The sequence below is a fragment of the Artemia sp. Qi Xiang Cuo genome, chromosome 8 (genome assembly GCF_049724085.1).
Source record: "Artemia sp. Qi Xiang Cuo chromosome 8, ASM4972408v1, whole genome shotgun sequence".
Lineage (NCBI taxonomy): Eukaryota > Metazoa > Arthropoda > Branchiopoda > Anostraca > Artemiidae > Artemia > Artemia sp. Qi Xiang Cuo.
In genome coordinates, this window is record NC_142801.1 from 44,284,343 (window position 1) to 44,304,209 (window position 19,867).

Consider the following 19,867-nt stretch of genomic DNA (forward strand, 5'->3'; position numbering starts at 1 on the left):
GTGGTAGATGAAGTGCAGAAGTAAGAGTAGAATAGCCAGGTCCCAGGGTGTTTTCAAGCAATTGGAAAAAGTTGGGAAGAATAGGAAAATGAGTTTGACAAACAAGATTAGAATATTGTAAGCAATAGGGATGACAGTGGTCAAGTGTAGTTCTGAATCATGGGGACTTCGGAAGACGGAAGGGGGTTGATGTTAGATGTTTTTCAAAGGATTTGTCGACTAATATTTTTGGTTACGTTTCAAACAACATGCTGTACAAAAAATGTGGTTCTATCCCACTTCCCAGGGGTGGAATGGGAGAAAAATTGAGATAGCGGACACGTTTGGGGATGAAGTATGACGATTGACAAAGATCGTTCTTTCCAGCCATCCAACTGGGGCCAACCCTCCAACCAGGGCCAAAAAAAGCAGGCCGTCCCAGAATAGATGGAAAGAGGTAGTAAGGAAGGGTTTAAAGGAAATTAAAACTTCTTGGGAGGTGGTAAAAGAGAGAAATTTAGAATAGATTGGGGTGGAGGAGGAGCATGCACAACTGTGTTGGCCCCAGGAGTCATTGTGATGCAGTTAGTTGTTAGTAGATAGTATTCTTACTAAATCTAAAACTTAGTCGATCGTCTCCGCATTTTATGGATATTCTCCTTTTTTTACTTTGTTTTCCTTTTTTAGTCTTTTTTTGGAATTTGCAATGGACTTTGTTTCCACAAAATTAAAATTTTTATGAAATAGTTCTACTAGTAAAAGTTGGAAAAACAAAAGAACGAAAAAAATCTACAATATTCGAGGAATTACTTAAAAAAAAAAATGTTAGGTACTAAAGGTTAAATTATGATTTTAAAATGGTTAATTTATCAAATTACACATTCCATAGAAAATTAGAAGTTATATGCCAAATACAACAAAAGCAATAATAATATAGTAGCAAGTAAGGCTAGGGGCCTCTCAGGGGTTTGAAAGGGAATGCTTATCTGACCCTCTGGTTGAAAACCACAAATAACCAAACAAAACCATTGTTAAATTTCATATCTTCATACATAGAATTCAAGACGACGTCCACGTAAACTAAACTATTACAGAACTGAAAACGAACATTGAAATACCGAAAGAACAAACTTAGCATGAGACGGACGATATTTTTCCAGGCCAAGCAAATCAAGTGTGTTTAGCAGGCTAAAACTAAACTTGTTTTTTTTATCTGTTTAAGAAAGGGTAAATCAAATTGAAACTCCCCATAAGAGGAGTTGGCATTCTTTTCACCACTGTAGGCTCAAATCGGTTCTAACTTTTATTTTGGAAGAATGTTCTAGGTTCAAATTTATGCAGATTTGTAATTATTATTTGTGTCTTCGCATGATGATATAGAATTGATTTTTTATGATGTGTGGCAAAATATACATCTGGAGTTTTTATGTCTACACGTTTGCCAGATGTCCCCGATCCTGTTTGTGGTATTCTAGACAAAATAAAAAAAAAATAAAATAATGAACAGCTGCAAAATTGCAAAAAGAGATAAAAACAAAAGCCGAAGGAGGCAATAACAATTAGCATAAACAGCATTTACAAAGCTCAAGCAACAGAGGGACAGCAATTGCGCTAAAACATTTAAGACATTTAATAAGCATCTCTTGCGGAAGAAAAGGAATTCGACCTACCAATGCTCGTCTGTCCGCCTCAGAAAGTGTTGTAGCCGATACTGCGAAAGAGGAAAATGCCAAGTTAAGCAGTGAAATAGGAATAAAAAGGAACAGCGAGACCCTCCAAAACTAGTAAGTTTATCTTTCAGAATAAAATTGAAAAGTAGCAAGCCAATTATATCAAAATAGCAATAGATTCAAGCGTATTATTATTACTTAGCCTTACAACTCATTTTTCCCACCCTTACCGCTACATACTTTCAGTATTGAAGTGCCACCGTCTGCCAAAACACGAACTACAAAAATGTATCATGTTTGGAAGCCAGACTTATAACAAGACCGTCTTTTAGACAAAACCACCATGTTTGGAGTTAAAATGAATATCGTCAATAATAGCTAAGCTGCTTATGTCTTACTTAACATATAGTTGTAATGGCTTGAAAAAGAGATCCATACCACTATTCACGTAAATTTTTCATTAACATAAGTTCATACAATTTTATCCTAAAGCCATGCGAAGTCATGGAGGACATCCTTATTACCGAAAGAAGAAAAAAAACAGACCAAAAAAAGCTTACCTAAGGCACTCTGCAGATAAAGAGTTTATCCATACCTTTAATTGGGAGTGAATGTCAATTTAAGGCCTTTTGAGTCACGAAATAAACGAATAGTTCAAAATTCAATGTAATTTTCCATAGCCTCGGTAGGAGAGAAGAGCTTAAACTCAAGACACCAGTCGACACGGTCTTGAACACAGAATAAGAGAAATATTTGGTTTCTTTATTAGGACCCGTATTCAGGACAATCGAAAGGGAGATTATTGTGTATACTACGACTTCAAGATGTCCTAGTTCTTTTAAAATGTACGCTATTAAAATCTTTCCTGTGGTCATTTTAAAATCCTAATAAGGCGGGGCTACCCTCCACCATACCAGCGCATAGGGAGTGTAGGAGCAATATATGCCCTATGGACTCTTCCCAAAAGATTGTGGCATTACAGTATATTTTTTTGCAACTTCAACCCCCCTCTCTCCTTTCTGCGAAAAAAAACTCTCCCGACCAAAAAAAACACTATATTATTTTACCTTTTATGGAATGGACGTATATTTTTATGAAACTCTAAATCTCCGTCACCCTATGACTGAGAGTAGTAAAAGCAACATGATACAAAGCTAGCAGATATTAATAATTATTAATGGATTTTCTAAAACTAATTTTTTTTTTCATATTTTAAAATAAAGCAATGGTTTTCAAGTTCCTTTGGTGTTCTTAAATTACTCATTAATTGTTGAGGCTCAGACAAGCTACAAGAGGCCCTCTCATTTAGTGCTACCCTTGTCTCTACAATATTATACAGGAGGAATATAGTATTTTTCTATATTAATACATCATAATAAATACTACAATATCTTCTATTTAAGGAACTTAATAAATCACGCCAAAAAAAATTTGATTGTACAAGTATTAAACAAAACCTGAGTAAACAGAAATCCTACTTACAGGTCATCCGCAACATTAGCTAATATTACCCTAAACAAGAATTAGACATACACTAATCATAAATCAATAATCGTAAAGTACATTAAACAGAAATCGGTAAAAATAAATCGATTTATCAGCTGACACGATATAAAAACGATTAAAATTGTTTACTACCTATGTATATTAAATCAACGTTATTCAAATTCAATAAGCAAAATGCCAAAAATTGTACGCTTGAAATTTGGATTCCCCTTACTTTCCATGGAACTTGCTTGGAAAGCTCATAGGTAAATGATCTTGGACCAATGTAGGCATAATTAGCAAAAACTCAAGGGTTGATTCATATCAAAACCAAGTACCGCTTCTTAGCTTCAAGCTCTCGAATTTCACATGTCTCATGATTTGGATCGACTTTTGTTTTCTTCCTCTTCTCTTTCTTCAAAGTTTCTATTATTCAATTACCGTCGAAGAAAATTTATCTTAGTTATTTCGAATAAGTTAAGCCTTGCTTTTTTTTAACTTTGAAGCAGAACATGTTAAAAAAATTAAAAAAAACAACAACAACTACTCACAAACTTTAACTACGAAATGTGAAGTTACTAATTACAATAGGAATACGAAATAACTTACTATCGGATTTGTTACTAGAAAACTCGATGCTTTGTGTCTTGTCACCCATTCCACTCATGGAATAATCGCCCTACAAATAAATCTAGAGTTGGCATTGGAAAAACAACAAAACTTGAGAAAAACCATATATATATATATATATATATATATATATATATATATATATATATATATATATATATATATATATATATTCTTATATATATATTCTTTTTTATTATTATGTACTCCACTTGTACTACTTTTTGTTAGTTGTGGGTAATAAATGATTGATTGATTGATATATATATATATATATATATATATATATATATATATATATATATATATATATATATATGTATATATGTATATATATATATATATATATATATATATATATATATATATATATATATATATTCTTATATATATATTCTTTTTTATTATTATGTACTCCACTTGTACTACTTTTTGTTAGTTGTGGGTAATAAATGATTGATTGATTGATATATATATATATATATATATATATATATATATATATATATATATATATATATATATATATATATATGTATATATATATATATATATATATATATATATATATATATATATATATATATATATATATATATATATATATATATATATATATATATATATATATATTTATATATATATTAAAATAAAATTAATTTTTCTACCTTTTTGAGAAAGTTTTGCCAATTTGAAGAATTTAACCTGATTCCGTTATCAGTTCAAGGACGAAATTTAAGATATTTATTGTTTTTTTGCCTGACTATTGGTATTAACAGTTTTCGCAATCATTTCATTCATTTTCCAATTTAGCTGAACTTTTGTCAATTTTTTTTTCCGGTCATTTACACAAATCGAGACACAATTCAAGCAAAATTTTTTCTAAAAATATTTATTTTGAATTTATGCTGGTTAAGATATGGGAGTTTTAGACTGTTTAAAGTTTAGTAGAAATACGTCGACATGGGAAGAGGCATTGAAGTGGTCAAGTCCATTTTTGCAGTAAAATGCGCAACAAATAGCAACAGAGGTCGTTTCCATAGAAGTAGTTCCCGTAGTTTTAGAGTGCAAGTTAAACACAAGCTAAGCTTATTGTTACATACAATGATACGACTATGCTTCAAAAAGTAGCTATGTTAATTTAGTAACACACATTTCGGCAAAAAAAAAAAACGTGCACGCAATATTACTAAGGGGGAAGAGTATTGAGAATTATATAAAAAATACATGGGATCGGACAATCATTGTTTGGACTTGGTAAAAATCTGCGTGTTTCTTTAATATCAGATTCTTCAATATTGTAGGATATCAATTCAGCTTTCAAGAGCAAAGAATGTTACTAAAGGTGGAGAATGGTGCAGTTATATTATTTTTATTTTTTTATATAAAAATAATTTTTTCCTCTAAAATGTTTCATTTGTACATTTTCTCAATTAATATTTTCCTCTATGAGACGTATATTTATGAGTCTGGAAAACATTGGAAGAGGGAGGCCCATATATCGGTCTTCACCCAAATTGTATCCCTGAAAAGAAGTGTCTAGAGATAGGAGATTAACACCTAGACCGGAAAGCAAATATAAGAAATCAAAATATTTATTAAGAAATAATAGCTCATGTGAATTTAGCATCGATAAAAACTCTACCCTCCCCCACGCCAAATATCTCAGCTCCGCCTAAGATATGAAAGGTTTAACTGTGATTTGAGAATAATGAAACAGGAAAGCATTAAACATTAGTAAAATAAGATTATTATCTAAAGAATTGAAAATATTTTTAAAGTAAACATGTACCTGTAGGTCCCATAGTATGGGTTTCAGCGAAACTAGAATAAGATTATCTCATTTTTAATTAACAACAGTACAATTTGCAAATTGCTCAACTGTGGGAAGGACTTATAGAGAAAAGAAAGAAATAAAAAAACAAGTAAAATTGATTTCATATTTTATTTCTACTCGGCAACGACGCTGAAGGAACAAAAAAAATAATTGACCGGCAGCGTTTAGTTTTCAGAAACAGCACAATTTTTGATCATTGTGGAAATCCTTTTGTTCAACCTAGTCAACAACACGACAAATCGACCTCTCTGAAAATTAAATTTCTTAAAATTTGGTATAACAAATTACGTGAGACAATAGCCTTTTGTGGTTTTACATAAAGATTTCATTTTATTCTTCCGAAATAATTTCCACGAAAAACGACAGAATCTTTAACAATAACGAAAATTACAGAGAATGGAGGCTCGGTGATGCTCTTATTCCTCGGCCACCATAACCAACTTTACTATGACAGATAAAATCTTTCGAGAGAAATTTATCTGTCGCCCACAAAAAAAAACTAAGCGGCAAAATTAACATATCAGATTAACGGAGGTACAACCCGTGCGGAAAGTCTTTCGCAGATCAGCAACTTGGATAATTGACGGATAAATTATCATTAGAACTGGAATGATGTTTCAGTGTCAAATGGGAAAAACCGCCTTATTTGCTCAGAGTGGCAGCAATGTGGTAACTATTTTATTAACTAAGGGTCCAAAAAACTGCAAGTGTTTACAAATCAACCAATTGTTCAGTGTCATTGAGGCACCATAATTCATCCAAGCCACACATCAAGAAGTTTCAGACCAAGCCTTAAAAAATGCCAGTGTCATAAGCATTTAGTCCGAACTGGATCTCGTGATGCCAGAGGAAGTCTTAAACTGATTCCTCATTTTGTTTGTATTTATGGCTTAATGGTGAACTACAAACAACAAAACAATAAAAACAATCTGCTAGTTTTCCAACATTAAATGCAAGGCCGTATCCAGGGGGCATTAGGGGGCTTAAACTCCCCCCTCCAAAATGTGTGTCCAGCTCGTAAAAACGTACAAAAATGAATATAAACAATTTTTGATGAGGTCTAAAATTTTTTTTGTACCCCCCCCCCCCCCAAAAAAAATAATCCTGGATACATTGTTGATTAAGTGCTCTGTTTGAAGATTTATTCTCCATAAGGGAGATTCAAATTAATCTTTAATCATTAAATTTTTTTTGGACATCCTGTCCAGCCCAAGGTAATATACATAAATATATAATTAAGTCCAAATTCTGGATACGATTATTTATTTGTATGAAGAAAACCGAAAATTAAAATTTGAACCATATTATTAGATAATTCCTTCTTAGTGTTCTTGAGCAGAAACAATCTAAACTATAAAAGTCTTGAACTTAAAATAGTTTGAAATATACCACACAAAGATCATATTTATGCATATCATTATGGGAAATTTTGCAGCAAATTTGATATCAACATTTAAGACTATTATCTAAAACAAAAGATGACAATTACACTTACATAAAATAAAAGAAATAAAATAAAGTCACATATAAACCACAATAAGCATTCAATACACTTTTTTCAGCTACATCCGAAATTAAATTGACATGTATAATACGTATGATAGTAAATTCGCTGCGTATATTCATATTTGTATTTTAAATATAAAAAAATGTATTTAGTCGCAGCAATTTGAATTTTAAATACTGACTACCTTAGAGTCGCTGAAACCGGATATCTAAAAGGAGCCTGATGAGTGGCCTGGTATTTATATTGTATTTTCGATGGAGAAATGAAGGAGGAGTAAGAGTAATATTAACGAAAACATTTCCCTCTAGAGCAGGAGTAATCCTATAATTCTGCTTTTCCCCATTTTTTTTTTCTTATAATTTTCCTTTTTATGGTCAAGACTAATAAAAAGGATTGATCGGCTATGTTCCGTATAACTAATAGTTCGTCACGGGAGCAAGTTCACGCCGTTTTTTTTTTTTTTTTTTTTTTTTTTTGATTTTTGTTTAAGAATAGCAACCCTTATTTATTTTTGTGAAGATCAAATTGCTATCAGCTAGATTTTCGCATTTAAACTTTATATAACAGTACAAAACCATGCAAAGACCCAAAGGCCTAACTTACTCCATGTCCAGGAAAATTTTGCGACCTTGAACCATATACTAGCCCATAGCCTGGTTTGGGAACTTGCCGCAAGGAGCTCACCACTGCCAAAAGAAAAATAACTGTGATTTTTTAGGAAAAAGAATTCTGTGAGAGTACTAGTAGGCGGTGCCAAACAAGATGCAACGTAACAACCATAAAACGAGTCATTTAAATGCATAAATGCAGACTTCATTATTAATAAGCATAAGGAAGGGAGGAAATGATCAGGAATTAAGTTTAAAGATTAAATATCAAGTGACTGTTTTCCAGAAACATGGAAAAAAAAGTTAGTGGGAAAAAGGTAATATTACAATAAATTATTTAGCCCTTTTTTTTAAATAGTTTTTCAAAAGCCGAAAAATAGTAACAACAATTTTCAGCAAATAAGATAAAACGTATATTATTTGTTCTATATTTCTTTCATCACTCATGTTTATTACCCAAAAACTAAGAACAAAGTTATCTTTTAATGGTGAAATTAGCACTTAAACGTCAGCGATAATGTACATAAGCATTTCTAATTCTATAAAAAAAAAACTTACCGTAAAAAAGCATGTACATTCAAGTTCTAGGGGTGCAAACGTTTCTGCAGCCTAGAGGTTGTTTTCTCAAGGTAAATCAACAAGCTTTGCCCGCAGCGTTAAAATAGACCATTTTAATAATCAATCTCTATTCTAAGAAAATTGCCGTCACACTGAATCCATGTGAATAGATAATAAATTGATTAGATTGGAAGAAAAACCATGTCAATCCGATAATAATTAATCAAATCTAAACTTTAAAAAAACTACTACACACGGCTAGGGTTCAAGTTTATGATAACGACGTAATAAGTACTTTCACATGATATATAATCAAGGAAAAAGAAATATGCTACACATTAGTCTTTCTTGTGATAAGGTTGTTTTTTTTTAAAGAAATTTCCCTAAAAAAAGAAATCTCCAAATTCCGCAATAGACTCAGAAGTACGTGAAAATCCTTTTTTCAGTGACTGAATAGTTACAGAATAAGAGTTTATATTAGCAAATAAAAAACCTGCGAAAGTGACCATAGTTGCAGAAGCTTCGGGTCATCTTTAGGAATTTCAGATACGACAAAATAATGTTTTTTTTCTTTTTTCAGTAGTATATAATATGTTTTTCCTCAGTAGTATACTATGTAGATTGGAATTTCTATAGACAAATTATTGACGTCGGGATAGCCAATTTAACTAAGATTTTATTTTTATTCTGCTATATCACTAAATAATTTTGCCAAGTCAATCGTGCTTGAAAATTTGAATTTGTATTCAGCACATATTTTACCTGGGAATTTCATATATTACAGAGAACCTGTTGAAAAATTGACAAGTTTTTAAACTTATTTGACAAACCGTGACAAAATTGATACAAAATCAGGTATTTACATTTGTTCGAAAAAATTGAAAAGATCATGTTGTTCAGTGACGACAATCAAAATTTTAACGACCAATTCAACGAGGCCGTTAAACTTCAAAAACTGCCTCGCTCATATCGTCATAATCACACCTTCGGGTCGGATCAAATATTTAACTTTCTGAGATAATTGCCAAAAAATGTTTGCTAAGCTGTTCTCAAAGAGAAGACCCACTGGGTATATGTTCGATCATACTTTGACCCTCCTGATCAACATTGCACTGCTGATCCTTCCCTTGAGATCAGCTTAGCAAATGGTAGTTGGCAATAATCCAGAAATTTTGAAAATATTATGCACGGTCTTTAGGCGTGGCAGCAACAATATGCAGTCGCTGACATTCAAATTTTAAGCAATCAGTTTGCTATGCTTATCAAACTCAAAACATGTGTACAAACCAGTGAGAATGGCAGAATGCTACCCCCTATTTTGTTATTTTTTCGAGTTTTTGTGATCCAATTCAAAATTCAGCATAATCCTAAACTCCCTTCTTTTTAAATCCTCTCATAAAGATTAGGACTATGTCTTTGATTTTGTTATTCTAAAAACAGTATAACATCAATATATGCGCTTTTTTTTCTTTTTTTTTGTAATCAATTCAAAATTCAGCATTAGTAATATAGCTTTACTGGGAAATTCATAAAATATTTTCTGCTAAAATTAAAGACCAGGGCTGTTGTCGGCAAAGCCTTGCTGTTTTGTTTCTCCCATTTACTTTTCATCCTTAAATGTACAAGCTTTTCCTTCAGGCTAGTCGAAAATCTTCCATCACTTCAACAGACTTACCAAGCTCGATACATTTCCATTCCGAAGAGATGCAGGGAGAGTTGATGCTTTAAGCGTGTAGCCAGGCCGAGGGGTGCTTCTCAGGGCCGAAACAACTAAAAACCAAAATAGGGAATATTTCATGCAAAACAAGACACTTACAACATGCGAAACTACCACCTCAACACCCAACTAACTATATTCCAGTTCACCAATATTGCATAAATTAATTTCCATAGTGCCGAACAAAACAAAAAAAAACGTAACTTATTAAAAAAAAAAAAAAAAAAAAATCTAATAAAACCAGCCGCATGTTAAGCGTATGCAACAAATGCCCATGTTGGAATACTTGTTCCTGGAAGTTAATTTTAGGGAATACGGTTTTACACCTAAGATGTCGGTCATAGCCAATCAACAATGTTTCTCGATAGAATAATACATATTGCTTTGTCATAGTACTTATTCCCATAAGTTACATTTGCTTAAAATGCGGTTCCGTGCTCAAAATTGCATTAAAAGAGTCAATCGATCTCACTGCAAAGCCTATGGGAGAAAACGGAATTAAACGGCAAGGTAAACACCCATCGAGCCCAAAATACGGTACAGAAAACATTAAAAGACACCGTGCAGTTTTTTTTGTGTTTTTTTCGTTTTGTCGTTATTTTAAGAATTTTGTACGTGTTATGATGCGTTTATTACAAATCCTGTATATTATATTAACCTTTATATATATATATATATATATATATATATATATATATATATATATATATATATATATATATATATATATATATATATATATTAGTCATTCTATATATATATATATATTAGTCATATATACCAGTCATTATATACTAGTCATATATATATATATATATATATATATATATATATATATATATATATATAAAGGTTAATATAATATACAGGATTTGTAATAAATGCATCATAACACGTACAAAATTCTTAAAATAACGACAAAACGAAAAAACACAAAAAAAACTGCACGGTGTCTTTTAATGTTTTCTGTACCGTATTTTGGGCTCGATGGGTGTTTTGGGCTCGATATATATATATATATATATATATATATATATATATATATATATATATATATATATATATATATATATATATATATATATATATATATATATATATATATATATATATATATATATATATATATATATATATATATATATATATATATATATATATATATATATATATATATATATATATATATATATATATATATATATATATATATATATATATATATATATATATATATATATATATATATATATATATATATATATATATATATATATATATATATATATATATATATATATATATATATATATATATATATATATATATATATATATATATATATATATATATATATATATATATATATATATATATATATATATATATATATATATATATATATATATATATATATATATATATATATATATATATATATATATATATATATATATATATATATATATATATATATATATATATATATATATATATATATATATATATATATATATATATATATATATATATATATATATATATATATATATATATATATATATATATATATATATATATATACCATAAGAAAAAGTGCTAATACAGTATTTTAATCTCCTGAATAGTTGATATTTTCCAACAGATGAGGTATGCATGCAATCACCACAATAATGACAAATAAAAATATGGCAATTGACTACATCAATTTTGTCTTAGTCTATAATTTAGTTTATAATAATTATATTAGGCAACATGGCAGCGATGACAATTTTATTAAATAGAATATGACATTTACCGTGAGAATGAACTCGACAAAATTCTGGCCACATCAATTAATCCTACCATGCAAAAACACTTAATACAAAAACTATAAAACAGTGTATACACTTAATTAAATGTTTTGGTGTTCAAAAATTATAAGAACACAATATCAAACTCACAATTTCTGGCTAACACACTGTCTTAAAGAATACACAACGTCATGATGCAAATATGCTCATGCATCAAGATGCCCAAGGTTCTTACATCGAAAAATATCACTGGATTAAAACTGATAAAAATAAACAATTTGTTTAAGAAAAAAAATTCAAATGACCTCCTTTTGAGTCCCATAAGAAATTTTAAAGTTACTGTGTGGGTTCAACAAACCCAAAGAACAGTTCAAATAAAGTCTTTAAACTTTAGGAGCCGTGGTTCAAATCGGTCTATCACTAGGCCTTCTCCTTGTAGGAATGGCAACCCTTTAGGTACATATAGCAAAGAAACTGAGACGACTTTGCCCTGTGTTGGTCCCAGGCAGCTTTACCCTGAGATGAGTAATTAGTAGAAACAGTACTTTATACAAAAGCAAATTATATTGGAGACTGTGGATGAAATGCTGGAGAAACTATCGAGAACGCCAAGGAGGGTGGGGGAATTTGATAAAACACAAAAAGGCGAATTATATGAAAAGTCGTAAAAATGAATTTCGTCCGAATATGACCAAGTATATTGCAATTTTAACTTAATTGGAAGAGTTTGGATGCAATTATTCTTCTAAAAAAAAACACAAATAAAAAAAATTAATTAAAATGTAATATCATAATTTTTATTTTAAATACAGACGGTTTGGCTTGCAGTCTCCTAAAATTCATGACACATATACTATTATAAAGTGTTCTGTAAATATACCTTTGTTCTATGTAAACAGTATTGCCATCTAATTTTTAATTACCCAAAAGTAAATTCACCAGTGACCGATCTACCAGCACTCTAAAAAAAGTAGCAAAAATTGTATGCAAAACTTGGCATTTGTTGCTTGTGAAAGCCATTTTCGAAACGAAGATTGATTTTATCCTAAGAAAATAACAACTTAAATTCTACTTAATTTTAAATACCAAGAATTTCGAACATTTTATCAGGTTTTCAACAAGCTTTTGCTGAGGGAGGAGGATGGAGGTCAGTCAGCTGGAGTAGATTTTACCATTATCTTATCCCCCAGTACAATCACCCTTACTAAACAATATGGCTCTCCTAATTCAATCAACAGTTAAGTGAAAAATCATTCCAGGGAAAAAGTAACTAAGGAATTGAAATAATCTTATACTTTATTTTAACACTATATTGTTGCAAAATGTTCAGGCTAAAACATTTAGGCTGACAACAACGCTATACATCAATTATTATATTTATCATCCATCAATATTAACTATTATATTTAAAGCCAAAAGAAAAATTATACACATTGAAAAAATGGCCATAATTCAGCAGAGTTTGATAGCCCTGACTATTTCAAAATCTAACTAAATTATATTCCAGTTCAGGTGGTTAATGATGCACTACAAGTGGGCTGTTGGTCCCATGCAGTTTTTAATTGTACCCATTCATGAGCAACAGCAGATAATTCTCTTAAATTTAATCATTGAAAAGGAAAGAGCAACTAAGCATCTGCCCAAACACCACAAAAGAAAATATTTAACGCAGCCAGAATAGTAGAAACGCAAGTGAACGAAAATTTCTTTCTTTTGCATAAGATCCTGCTTTTTCGTAAACCCTTAGTCTTGCCATAAATAAAGGATGAAGCAAGCCATGACCCTCCCCTCAATTATATTTATAAGATATGGTTAAATCCCTGACAAAAGTTGAAGGACACAAGGATTCTTCATTCGGTATATCTTTAGTAAATAGCTTCGAATCTAAAAAAGAATAGCATTTTATATATCCTAAGTAAAGGACCTTTCCCAGTGACAATACAATTTCTTAGGGCAGTCGATAACAAAAACACAATCCCGGTTCGAATACTTCCAAGATCAGTATTCATGAACCATTCCTTTTCGAAACACGGTTATGAATTGTCGAAAAATCGCCTGTGCCATCAAACGTTTGGGGTCTCCTGGAGGTTTTTTCAAGCTTCATAATTATGTTTTTTTTTTCTTCAAGAAACTAGAAACCGTACGCTTATCCCTATATTAATGTGGCCAATTACACTAATTCCACCAGTTTTTCCTTATTATTACATTAAACAAATCCCAAGAAATAGCAAATGCTAGATGGTGTTGGTATTTTTTTTTTTTGTCGACGCTAGTACCAGTTTCCAACCTTTATAAGTTACCCATGCTTTTTGCTGCATACTGTCTCTTTAGAAATCAATGACTATCAAAATGTTTACCACATTTCTTCTTGTTAACACTTTTCTACCAATCCAAATATTATAAGTTTAACGTTCTAAAAACTATTTTGTTCTTTTAGGATCAATTACTCAAACAATACCAGGAAATGAGACAGGATATGACAACCTTACCATTATAACTGGGTAGAGTACCAGCAGATCTGCCCCAAGAGGACCTATATCCACCACTGGCCGTACTATCACCTTCGTCGTCAAAAGTTCTTGGTCTATCTAAAAGTCTCGAGGGAGAAGCATTAATAGGAGAATCGTAGCGAAGGCGAAGAGGAACCTCATGGTTAGCAGAAGGAGCTCTAAAGTGGAAATGACAAATTAGATAATTGGTTTTATCCATTATAAGTTTCAGCACACTAGAAAATAGTCTCCCCTTTGCTTACCTTGGAAAAAACACTACTGTTTTCCCCTATACTGCAATGACAGTGGACAGGTATACTTCTGAAACGCGGGTGCTTCGCAAGACGGGGGAGTCGCGGGTGCTTCGCAAGACGGGGGAGTTGATTTCTCCAGAGGAATCGTCTACGGACAGTTTTGGGTATCCGTTTGACTGACCGTATATCAAATAACAAACTGTACGAGAAATGTGGTTTTGTCTCACTTTCAATGGCTACAATCAGAAAAAGCCTGAGATAGCTAGGACACATTTTGCGTATGAAGGATGACAGATTTCCAAAGATAGTTCTTTTCGGCCATCAATCTAGGGCCAAACGAAAAACAGGTCGTCCCTAATCCCTAATTGGGGTGAGGAAGGGTCGGAAAGAAGGATTTAACAAAAATTAAAAATTCTCGGGAAGGGGTAAAGAGTGAAGCTTTAAATAGATTGGGGTTGAGTAGAAGTTTGCGCAGCTGTGTTGGTCTTGGGAGGCTTGGCTTTGCAGTGATTTGTTGTTAGTAGTAGAAGTAGTAGTTTAAAAGAAAATGAATCTTACTCTGGTTATTTGATGTAAAGTCTAAATATAATTTAAAATTTATTTGCATTTTCTGGTGATAATGACAAAATTAGGGAGAGGGGAGGAGGGCTAATTCAAATCAAAACAATAGTGATCCCAAATGCATATCCAGAATTTTTGTTCGGGGGGGGGGGGGGATGGGGCAAGTTTTTCGGAGGTGTTTTACAATTTTTTTTTTTTTTAAGAAAGGAGGTTTTTTTAAGAAAAAATGAATTCCTATTTTTTATTTCTTAAGATGTATACGATTGTGTACTTTTACATTTATCCAATTGAAATAATCCGATTTCATTTTCACTGTCCTTGGTACTTTAAAGAACCTGATCACACATCATTTTCCCAAAAGATCACTAAAATATTTTAAAAATTGCATTAAGGAACAAATTAGAAAATTCAAGCTAAAAAATTATACTTTCCCCTACTTAAGTAATCGATCCTATGATTTTAGAACTTGTTTTCCTTTTCATTAAGCTTTCAGTAGCATTACTGTTTCGTGGAAATGATGCTTGACTAACAAAGTCATAATGATAACTGCCGCCACTGTGGAAGGATGCGGATGGAATTTTGGATGCCACTTTTTCTTTTCAATGCTAATTTAACCAATGGCAAAATGTACCAAAATCCTATTTCTGTGCACACAAAGAGATCAGAATCCTTTTCAATTTACAAAAAAAAAGCTTTCCCTTTAAGTAATTACGAGACTATATCTAAGTGGTTTCCAAGCTGAATAAACCAGCAATTTTCAACGTGCTCGAAATAATTGTATTTCACCTAAAAACTGTACTTTCAGCAAAATGAGAATTCCTGATAAAGTTTCCTCAATTAGTGGACTTACTAGCAAGGATAAAACTACTCCAATAACAGTTTCAAGTTTTCATTTTATTATTGCTTGAACTTGGAAAAAATTTTCTGCCATGCCCATTATTTTTATTTGATTATAAATGAGGTAAAAACAATCTATTTTGTTTCATTACCAAGCTACTAAAAGATAATTTTAAGATTTGTGGCGGGTAAGGTATTGGTACTACAGCGTTTCTTACCTTAAACCAAGCTTAACCCATCTTCTTAAGAAGTCTTGAAAAATTTCTCTACCACAAATTCCTACTGCATAAAGGAAAGATAAACTGAATTTCCTTAAGTGAATCCCAAGGATAGTTAAAGGTCATTTCTTAGCAATTTTAACATTTTTTGCACTCATACCAAAAAGCTTAAATATTAAAGATGATAACTTATTCTTAGCAAAAAAAAGAATTTTTGAGTAGTTGTAGTTTGATATTGCTAAGTTGCCTGTGATGCAGCATTAAATTTTGTACTTTGAGTAAGGATAAATAAAAATAAGACACTAAGCCATTTCACTGACGTCACCAGTCGATATTAAAGGGGTCATATCCCTGTATGGCTCACATAAATTAAATGAGTCTCCTGTTCAAAATATGTTTTTATTTTATATGGTCAGACTATTTCTTAAATAAAAAAAAAAACACCTGAAAAAACAAGAAAAAGAGTTTTCAAAAATTAAAGCAACGCACATGGAGATTATCCCAAAGATTACAGTAGCTTGAATGGCCCAACAAAAACAAATTTAACCTCAAATTTCACGAGAGAGGATATCCCGACTCCTTCTTTTCATATATGGTCAATTGGCTTTGAACCAATTAGACAATTGGTTTAGTTGAGTTTTTTTTTTTTTTTTAATACCTAATGTATGATTTTTACACTTGTTAGTTCTTGTTACATGCACCCTAAATACCATATTTTGTCTTGTGCGTTTTTTTCTGTGTCAAGCTAAGGCAAGAATGAACATTCTTAAGTTCGACCTATTTAACGATCACTTATCCGAAGCAAAAAGTTTCTACTGTGCAATGTACTTAAAAAGTCACTTTTGAAATTTCACCTTCCTGTCAACAAAATATTATGTAATTTTGGTATTCTTCAGAGCAATTACAGACGAGCGTACATTTTCTCGAAAATAGTCAATAATAAAAGCATATAGTTAAAACACACTAAGAGCAGTTTCCACTTGTCGTTTTCCGAGATCCTTAGGGGTAGGGATTTACATATTTGTCCTTTTTCCCAAGATTCTATAGTGTAGGGTTACATTTAAGATGGTATATATTTCTCAACCAGTTTTTCCAGAGTATTTCCAGGTATTTAAAAATTTCTTTCCTTTTACTGTTTCTAAAAATATCAAAAATTATTGTTCTGATACTGTTATGTCAGCTCTGGGTAATTATGGTAAGTTTTCTGATTATATGGGTAAGTTTTCTGCGCAAGTTATCTTCTAAAAATGTGAATTCAAGTTACAATTGTTGAACACTTGGCTAACTTAAAAATAGCGATCATTTTAGAGATTTTGATAGAAAAAACTAAAAATTCTATGGATTGGTAAAATTAAAAATGGAAAAATTGACAATGGAAGGTATACTTTCCAAGTCTTGGTGATTAGGTCATAAAAAATAAGACAATATACCTTGATGCATTCCTTGGATCTATATGAGTTGCCTTCCACGCTTTAATCTTTTCCCTTTCTTTCAACTGGTGTAGAAAAACTTTGCCAATGCCAGTCGCAATCTTTGACAGCTCCTCCTCTTCTTTCTAAAGTAGAGAAAATGAAATATGAATGGCTCAGATTTTAAATCGACTAACCCACTAATGGTAACTTCAGACCCTATAGATGACAAATCTGAATACACAATGCAATTAACATATTACATTCACATCTACGGGAGATAGGATTAGAGATTGAACCTACTAAAACAGAATTCCTAGTGGCAAACAATAATAATGATTTCCAGCATCATTCAATTAGGGTGGGATCACTGAATATTTTTGATAAAGATTCCATTAAATAACTTGGATTACCTTTTGGCCCGACAATTAAAGCTACGTGGGAGTTGGTATTATCCTCTGTACTGAGAAAACTTAGGAAAATTTAAGGCCTGCTAGTCAGGGTGAAAGGTCGTTTTGATAGACAAACACTTGCTATAATTTACAATTCAATGTTTGCACCTCGTGCATTTTTTATCATTCCATTTTTGGAGTTTTTAAGTAAAAGTGATAAAAAGCATATCCGCATGCACTTTTTACACTTTTATAAATATTTCCTTGGAATTCCACTGTGGATCAAAAATAAGTATATTAATCGAAAATTCGGAATATTTGATATTACTGTTAAAATGGATCAACAATATGACCGATTTCTTAGACGATCTAAAGAAAATAGCATAAATTTTCCCCTTAATTGTCTTGTTTAATGGAAAAATAATTTTGTCTTCATAGCTTTAATAAAACAACTGTTTATGCGTTATGTATTGTGAGTGTTTATACGTTATGTTTTATGAGTGTTTTTAGTGTTATGCACTAATGAGTTATCTTAAGCTATTTATTATATATTCATGAGTTATTAGGCCCGTTTTTTAGCACTAAGATCTTGCATCTTTTCGTTTTTTAACTCATCTTTGTTCTATGATCTCACTGATGTTAGCGAAAAGTGTGAAAGACGCCATCTTTCTGCCATATAGAATAATTGTGAGAGAACTTTGATGATATACTCGTCATTGTTCTTAGACCGCTGATCAGAGCAGGATGTTGAAAGACGTTTGCATAAAAACGACAAAAAATGTAAGATCTTAGTTCAAAGATTTCACTTTTAAGAGTTTTCTGACAAAAGATGTAAGATCTCAGCACATTGATGAGTGAAAAAACTATTATGAGCTACTTATTGTTGTCCTTTTCGTTAGAAGTGTAATTTTGTATTTTTCATTTCATTTATTTCCTATACTCCTCTGTGTACATCCATGTATGCATAAAGGGCATAAATAAATTATTATTACTATAGAAAGCCTATAGATAGTATGGGTTTTCGCCGCCTCTATGCGTTTTTTTCTTCCATGCCATCAACGACGATTTCCTCTGGTAAATTTTCAGAGCTCTCTCATTTTGATGAAGCTCAAACAACACAGTATCACAAATGAACCATACATGAACAGCTGCATGGTAGCTGTTTACCTAATGGCATTTTGTAATAATTTTTCTGCGTTAATTCATATTCAGATTTTTTAATATTCAGGAGGATTATAATCAGTTCACTAGTATTTTTTCCTAATTAATTATATTTTTTCCTCATTACAATTTTATGATTATCACTAATTATATTTTCCAATTAATCTACTATATAATTATAAAATTAATTATTAATATTCAGGTGATCAGACACACTGGCAGATAACTTCTAAGCTGGTAAAAACGGACAAGGAACAACGATGTAGTTTTCAAACTGTAATTACGAAATATTTGAAATCAGAAACAACACAATACAATAGTGATAAATCATGGAATAGTGGATTAAAAGAAGATGAAAAAAGGATGGAAGAATGATCAGCGAGATCTTTTTATTTTTACTTGAAAATAATCCAACAAACTCATTTCTGCAGGCCAAGCAAATTTAATGGAAGAATAATCCCCAGTATGTTTGAGTCTATTATGTTAGAGCTTCCATAATATCTGGTTATCACCAAGTATAAAAAAATTCTTTAATATTCTTAGCATTTGCTGATGTGTTTAAGGATAGAGAAAAAACATTGAGAAAATAGAGGAAGGGATACTAATAAAATTAGTTAGAGGAACAAAAACCGATATTTTTAGTGATTACTTTACGTGTTTGAGTATAATTTACAGTGTAGTTGGACAAACCCGTTTTAAAAAAAGTAATTTAGAATAAAATCAGAGAAATTCTTACTGATATTAATTTGTACTTTCAGGGAA

General features: G+C 31.1%; 1 protein-coding gene and 1 long non-coding RNA gene across 8 annotated transcripts in view; one reads left to right on the forward strand and one right to left on the reverse strand.

The window, feature by feature from the left end:
- LOC148949448 (actin-binding LIM protein 1-like) overlaps window positions 1-19,867 on the reverse strand; it is a 150,961-nt gene that overhangs the window by 11,117 nt on the left and 119,977 nt on the right. For 2 of the 7 annotated variants that reach the window (XM_089093479.1, XM_089093484.1), the window contains exons 12-16: window positions 17,574-17,698; window positions 14,274-14,452; window positions 9,950-10,044; window positions 3,744-3,813; window positions 1,650-1,690 (exon numbers count right to left, since the gene is read on the reverse strand). In XM_089093479.1, coding sequence (XP_088949605.1) covers window positions 1,650-1,690; window positions 3,744-3,813; window positions 9,950-10,044; window positions 14,274-14,452; window positions 17,574-17,698 — 510 coding nt within the window. Of the gene's footprint in view, window positions 1-1,649; window positions 1,691-3,743; window positions 3,814-7,711; window positions 7,795-9,949; window positions 10,045-14,273; window positions 14,453-17,573; window positions 17,699-19,867 lie in introns of all 7 variants that reach the window. The other 5 variants (XM_089093480.1, XR_016142134.1, XM_089093482.1 and 2 more) reach the window with 5 other exon arrangements.
- On the forward strand, window positions 1,627-19,809 carry LOC148949449 (uncharacterized). The gene is made up of 3 exons (XR_016142135.1): window positions 1,627-1,763; window positions 14,222-14,436; window positions 19,308-19,809. It is a non-coding gene; the product is annotated as an uncharacterized LOC148949449 (long non-coding RNA).